This window comes from Monoraphidium neglectum, assembly GCF_000611645.1.
Source record: "Monoraphidium neglectum strain SAG 48.87 unplaced genomic scaffold scaffold02831, whole genome shotgun sequence".
Lineage (NCBI taxonomy): Eukaryota > Viridiplantae > Chlorophyta > Chlorophyceae > Sphaeropleales > Selenastraceae > Monoraphidium > Monoraphidium neglectum.
Genome location: NW_014010797.1, coordinates 1 through 7,038, shown reverse-complemented (window position 1 = coordinate 7,038; position 7,038 = coordinate 1). Strand labels below are relative to the sequence as shown.

Below are 7,038 nucleotides of genomic sequence, written 5' to 3'. Positions count from 1 at the left end.
TCGGCCTGCCGAATCTGACCTGCATTCTGGGAACGCGCTCCGATCCTACGCTGACAGATGTGACACGAGGGCACATTCAACCTAGAATCTTCATGCCTCCAATATCCTCCTTTGCGCCCCATCCGCGCTGCTGTCTGATAAGCGCTGAGTGGGTGGGGGCCGCATTGGGCTTCAAGGGCGTGATGCGCGCGCTGCTGGACCGCAGCGCGGCAGTGGATGCGGCGAGTGCAACTGGCACCGCGGGGCGTGCTGTCCTCCAGGCGGGTGAGCAGGCCCAGCCCGCACCGTCACACCGAGCGGCGCGCGAGCTGTGAGCCGCGCCGTCGGCGACGGGGTGAGCGGTGTGCTGGTGCGGTTCGCACACGGCGGCCTATGCAGGGCACAAAGCCGACGTGGGCCTGCTGCTGGATCGCGGCGACGCGCTCGGCGCGGCAGCCAGCAATGGTGCTACGGCTCTGCACCGCGCGACACGGGCGGGGTCATCCGCAGGGACCTGGGCACAGCGCAAGTCAAGGTGCGCGCACTGCGCCTGCCAGTCCGCCCTTTCTGTGTGCAGCCGCCCCACGTTGGCGAGAGTCTACTCGTATTTGATAGCACAACCCGGCATCGCCGTGCTGTTTTTGGCCCTGGGCCGAGGTGATTTACGGCTGGCCACTCGGTCGCCCTCCGAGTGTGAACACAGACAAACAAGTATCTGGCGCACTGAAACAGATGTGTTATCATATCAATCGGCTACCTTGATTAATTCGACAATTAGACAGGCACATTCAGGCCCAGAGGTACTGGCGTATGCTGCCGCCGCAGTATCCTTCGCACACTGATGAGTACCATTCACAGCAGGCTCGCACTTGCGTCCGGAGCGCGCGGCGCGTGTGCCAGCGCACGCTATCTCTGCCGTAATTTCTGTTGAAGGAGCTTACATTGCATAGGTTATTGCCACTTCCCGCTCTGCCATTGTCACCATTCAGTCTGCCGTGTGTACCGAGCTGCCGCCGGCAGCCCCTCCCACGCCATGGCGGCTGCGGCGTGGTTCCTGATTTGTGCTGTGCAAGCAGCGTATCTTGTGTCCAGCTGCACAGCGGCCACACCACCTAGCCAAGTGGAGCAGGTGGTCACGTTTGCGCGCACGGCTGCCGAGCGCTCAATTGGGGATGCTGAAGCGCTCCTTGCAGCCGTCAAGTCCGGAGATGCAGCCGCCGCAAAGGCCGCCTACGTCAAGCTACGCCCCGCCTACGAGCAGATTGAGCATCTCTATGCGGTGCTTGGTGATACAGACAGGTGCGTGTGCATTGATGTCTTGGGGTTCAGGCACATGTGTTGCTCCATTGTGCCTAGTGAGGACCTACCACCCATGGTGCCACGTTGCGTTCTGCTCTGAAGCTCCCCTGGTGTCCCTCAATGTGACATGAGGCGACCCCACAGGTCCCGCTGATGCGTAATTGCAAACACTCTCCACGCAGGGACATTGACGCGCGCCCCGATGTCTATCCATACGGAGAGGCATACGTCCCATCCCAGATTGGAACCCCAGGTTCAATCTTCAAGGTGAGACGGCGGCAGCACGGGCAGCTTGATGCACAGCCAGCGAATGCAAGTGAAACTGCTACTCTGTTACTGGCTAGCTGAGTGCTTTGCGGTGCCGATTTGAGAAAGCAATAAACAGCGGCGCTGAGGATGCACGCCTGTGCGAAGCAAGTGGCATGCTGACTTACACCACGTGAAGCTCTCTAGATTGGCTATGGATGGGGTCAGAGCTTGCGCGCATGCACCGCCTCCCTGTAGGGAGAAAAGGCAAGGCGTTGGCATTTTGCGTCGCCTTGAGGCATGCATCCCTGTACATTGTGCCTCCAGAACAACCACGCAACTTACTCTCAGCTGCACGAGCACATACGTGCATGCATACAGGCGTGTGTGGGCGAGCACACGCACGCACATGCGTGCACATATCCATCACAAGCAAGCCCCTCGTGCTTTTTCCAATCCCCCTCCACCGCACCCTCAACCCGCAACCCAGCACACCCTGCAACCACGTCCACATACATGCATCGCTGTCACATGCACGCAGGGTAGCCACCGCATTGAGACGCTTCTCTACCGTGACAACAACATCACCGCCGCAGTGCCCTGGGCGGAACAGCTTGTTGCAGACTACAAAGCACTTGTGGGCAAGCTCAAGAGCCCGTCAGAGTACTCGGCGCCGCAGATTTTTGCAGGCATCATTGAAGTGGCACGAGAGGTCGCCAAGAAGAAGATCAGCAGTGAGGAGGAGACGTGGAGCGACCAGTCGGTGCTGATCTTTTACAACAACCTGCAGGTGTGCACCTGTTGACTTGCCAATAGGGTGTTAAAAGCAGCAAAGCTCGACTTTGCACGGTTTGTAGTGGTCTGTTTGCAGTCCAATAATCCAGGCCAGTTGCATGTTGCCCAAACCTTGCTGTATGCCTCAGCTCATAGCCACTCCGTTTTCCCAACCAGTCTCGCACTCACACGTGGCCGGCTGACGCGAGTGCCGGTGCTGCTTCCCTTCATCCACTGTCACACCTTCAGGGGATCTCAGAGATGTTCAAGCCTTGGAGCGCAGACCTGGCGCAAGCGAACGCCACCCTCGCCAACCAAACCGATGCTGCCATACAGCAAGCACGTGCGACGCTTCTGCCGTACCTCCGCCCTGGAGCCAACGGCAGCCTCACCTACGCACCATACTCCGCCGTGCCTGTTGCTGTGCGGCGCAAGATCCAGACTTCGTTTTACGACGTCGCCGAAAGCCTCGAGCAGGTGTGCAGTGCGGCAACACAGTCCAGCCAACTGGGCCAAACTCGCTCGGCTCATGCAGTCTGCTTGCATGCGGGCATATGACTGCAGACGTGGCAGCCGCCCTCGCTGCCCTTGGCTGGTGGCACGGGGCCAACAGAGCTGCTGGGGTTGCGTGGACGGCGACGCTGGCACTGCCGTTTTGTTTTGCCACAAGGGCGTGATGCCTGGAGCATACAGAGGTCATGGCTGTCCAGCAGGCGGGGGTGCCTCTTGCTAGCATGCACGCTCCCATCACAGGCTTCTCTAATCATCTCCTGGATGATTGTAGTCTTGTGCGTATTCGTCCATCCGTCTGTGTTCAATACACGTGTGAATTCGGGTCCACGTATCCAGCGACGTTCTCTCCCAATACGCAGGCAGCCAAGGCGCTGAACATCACACTGCCAACGGGCCCCGCCGCAGAAGGAGAAGCCGAGGCGATTACGGCAGCGCCACAAGGCCTGACACTCCCTCCAGAGGAGGTCTGCACGCCGACCGTGAACGCGACGCTTTATACCACCGAGGCTCCCGAAATCCAGGCCGGCCTGCAGTACTTCCGCTCCCTGCTGCCGTACCAGATTGCAGCTTCTCAGGCCATGACCAAGGCCATTTCCAGCGGAGACGTGGCAGCTGCAAAGGCCTTGTACGCCGCAACCCGGCCCATTTATGAGCAAATTGAGGTGAGGGCCGCGAGAGGGCTTGTGACTCCACCGCAGTGGGGCAATCAAGGCGGCTGCCTGCTCGTGCTTTGGCTGAGCCCCTGGCTTGAAGTTGTGTGACTATTGTAGGTGGTGGTCAAACATTCCTCTTTTCAACCAATGCACCCTCCCCCCACCTTCTTACCCCTTGTCAACCCCTGCATGCCAGGTGCTTGCTCCCAGCTTCCCTTACATTGATGCCGCCTTGGATGCCCGCGAGTACGCATTTCCTGAGGGCGAGCGCTCCAAAACGTTCATGGGCTTCCACCGTCTTGAGCGCATGGTCATAGGGTGAGCTCTGGGTTGCAAGCGGCGTCAAATGAAGTGCAATACTGCCCGTCTCCTGGCTGGGTTGATCCTGCGTAAGCATTTCATGAGGTGTGACATGCCTTACATCATGGATCCCTAAGCCACGCGGTTTTGAAAATGGCATGCTGCTGTGTCGCACAATGCCTGCCACCCACAGGGATGGCGACGTCGGCCCTGCTGCATTGGAGTATGCCAAGGCCGTCGAGGAGTACCTGCGCTTGCTCGATGCGGCCCTGGGTGACACGACGCCCGAGCGTTTCACCTCCGCGACTGCCTTTGAGGGCATGCTCAACCTGGCAAACGAGGTCCCGGCCAAAAAGATCAGCAGTGAGGAAGAAACCACCAGCGACTTGTCCCAGATGATCTTTTACAACAACTGGAAAGGCATCCTTTCCCAGGTGAGGCTTGTGTGCGATATGCTGCAGGACGGGCGTGATAAAGGGTGGTTGATGGGATTGGTGCACACACGATTCACAAGCAGATGCATGACTTCTGCACTGCCTTGCAACATTTGCATGATTTCCGCACTGAAAATGCAGGCCCAGCCCTTCTGTCCAAGGGCTCAAGCTCAGTGCGAGGCGCTCCAGGAGGCTGTGAAGGCGGCTGCCGAGTGCCTGGACATTGACACCAAGGTGCGGCGACGCGCACTGCACACTGTGCGTTGCAGGCTTGGCGACGCAGCCATACATTGCATGCATGCCCCTGCTCTGTCTTCTGTATGGCAAGTGCGAAGGCCGTCGCTGTCTGCAGGCTGAAAGCGCCATGCACATGGTGAAGAGCAGCGAGCCAACTGCCATCTCCTCCTCTCGGGTCGCGCGGAGGGTTGGCTTTGTCCCATCACAAGTCCCCACCAAGAATGACGCCGTTGCATCTGAGCATTGTGCCACACACATCCCTGCTGTATGCGGTGGCTGGGACGACCCCCGCAGGACACCATCGGCAACGTCAATGCGTCCGACGTCAACGCTGCGTTCGCCTCCAACCTGCTCTCCGCCGACTACAAGCGCTACAGCAACACAACGGTGGCGCAGCGGCGCTGCATCGTGCAGCGCGGGTATGCCGTACGCGACAAGCTCGCGGCTTTTGCCAGCGCCCTGGGCGTTCTTGATGACTGCTCTCCATACTACGAGCCCGTGTTTGTGACTTACCCCTTCCGCCTGCAGGTGGCACCCCCCACCCCCACCAAACCCGCCACGGCCCAAGCGGCAGCCCCGGCCCCCGCTCCTGTCACCAGCAGCGGCGGCTGCCAGTCCATGGCAGCTGCGGCAAGTGTTGGCCTGGCAATGGCAGTGGGCGTTGTGCTCGGACTGCTATGAGTGGTTGAAAGGGGCGGCACTTGCTGCATGCTAATGCGTGTGGGCAGTCAACTGGCGGTGCATGGGGTGGATTGGTAGCGGTTGCTGCTACTCGCTTTGGCAAATGCGTTGTGATGACATGCAATTTCATCCTGCACTGCTCTGCTCCACGTGAACGGCGAGTGCGGTGGGCCGGGCCGGCCCCTGCTGTTGGCTGCAAATGTTGGTGGTGCGCGCCAGTTGCGATTGTCGTCTGCGTGCACGTAAGACATGTAAATGTGTGACACAGCTGACACAGTCACAATGCTGCTTTCCAAAGGAGATGACTGTGGCTGATGTGAGGGCTACTGTAAGTCCTCACCAGCTCTACTGCTTCATTCTGCAGCATACCCCAGCTCGTGCTGGTGTGCCGTTCCAATCCAATCAAAGCGCGTTATCAGCTAAACAAAGCAGTATGACCAGCCTGCATGCCAGCTACACGAGTTGCATGCCGCCAGTACGGCGTGCCAGGCGCCGCCTCTGCTACTGGCTGTGTGCTGCAGCCGTGATTACTCCCTGCAACTGTCAACTAAATTGCAATTTGTTTGGCGGTGGTGAATCAAAGCATGTAGCAGTTTAAACCGCCTCGACACCAGTTTGACAGCATCAATTGTGTGTGCAGTGAAACCCGATTTTTGGGCCATCATGTTGCCAGCACCAAAATGTCGTCAGTGCCACCTCACGCATTGTTGGGCATTTCAATTGAGGCATGCATTGCTAGCGTTTACGTGCGCAGAAGCACCTTTGTCTCAGCTCTGTGGGGTCGAGGTTGAAGGGCACCGCCGCACACCTGAAGATGCGTAAGAAGGGGCAGGCAGGCAGCACTGCTGTAAGAGATGGTCGCACATCGCCCTGGTTGCTGATGATTGGGCCACAGATGGGGCACAGTTCAGCACGACACAGCTGCGCACCTCCAGGCACGGCTGTGAAACACGGGTGCACGCCCCAGCAGGGCGCCGCTGAGGGCAGTCGGTCTGCTGTCTTGGAGCCCTGCTCATGAGGCACAGCCCCAGCACAAGCGGTTCCTGTGCAAGCAGCGCCCCGGCCAGCCCCGCGCGAGCCCCCGCACCTTAGTGGCCGCCCTCCTTGTCACCGCCCTCCTTGTCACCGCCCTCCTTGTGGCCGCCCTCGTCCTTACCACCCTTCTTATGCCCGCCCTCCTTGTGACCCTCCTTCTTCCAGCCGCCCTCCTTGTGGTCCCCCTCCTTGCCGCGGCCGTCGTCGTGGCCATTGCGACCTTCATCCTCGTGATTGTCGTGGCCATCACCCTTGGACTCGTCGTGGCCGCCGTTCTTGGACTCAGCGTGGCCACCCTTCTTGTGCTCGCCCTCCTTGCGGGCGCCCTCCTTGTGGTCGCCGCCCTTGTCGCCGCCCTTTGGGCCGTCGCCGCCCTCCTTGCCGCCAAGCAGCTTGCGGGTGCCGTCTAGGGCCGAGGAGGAGGGGGAGTTGGGTGTCAGCGATGGAGGTTGGTAGGGGTGCTGCCAAGTGCACATTTTTGGCAATTGGATGGGGGCAATAGGATGCATGAGGGTGATAGCGGGCGGAGCTCGACCAAGGGACTGCGCTGCACTCCTGCAGTCGTCAGGTGTAGCAGCGGGCGGTCAAACCCAGTCAAATCATTCGTGTGGTCCACGCCCTTGGGAATCGCCCGGTCGTGAGGTGACTGCGAGCCGGCTTTGCAGCCGCGGCACAGCATGCATGCTGACACAAAACGGATTGCGGCAGAACGCCCAGCGCTCAACGCCGCCCCTCACCCCTGCGGCCGTCGATAGCAGAGACGCGGCCGTCCCTGCGGCCCTTGACCTCGGGGCCATTGCCGCCGTTGGCGTCTGCCCAGGGGCCGTCCTTGCCGGGCCAGTCCTGGGGGTCATGGGGATCCTCGGGGGTGGTGGGGGGCTTTGGGT

General features: G+C 60.1%; 2 protein-coding genes across 2 annotated transcripts; one reads left to right on the top strand and one right to left on the bottom strand.

Annotated features, from left to right (window-relative positions):
- Positions 1-1,742: 1,742 nt before the first annotated feature.
- MNEG_11619 (putative lipoprotein) lies at positions 1,743-5,116 on the top strand (the record flags this gene model as incomplete). The annotated part of the gene is made up of 8 exons (XM_014039910.1): positions 1,743-1,778; positions 2,066-2,314; positions 2,548-2,775; positions 3,171-3,473; positions 3,661-3,782; positions 3,958-4,198; positions 4,340-4,432; positions 4,730-5,116. 8 exons carry the CDS (start codon positions 1,743-1,745, stop codon positions 5,114-5,116), a joined length of 1,659 nt encoding a protein of 552 aa, XP_013895364.1.
- A 1,087-nt stretch (positions 5,117-6,203) lies between these two features.
- On the bottom strand, positions 6,204-6,557 carry MNEG_11618 (hypothetical protein; the record flags this gene model as incomplete). Its single annotated transcript, XM_014039909.1, has 1 exon — positions 6,204-6,557. A coding segment is annotated over one exon (354 nt), but the record flags the coding sequence as incomplete, so codon positions are not given.
- Between the last annotated feature and the right edge of the window lie 481 nt (positions 6,558-7,038).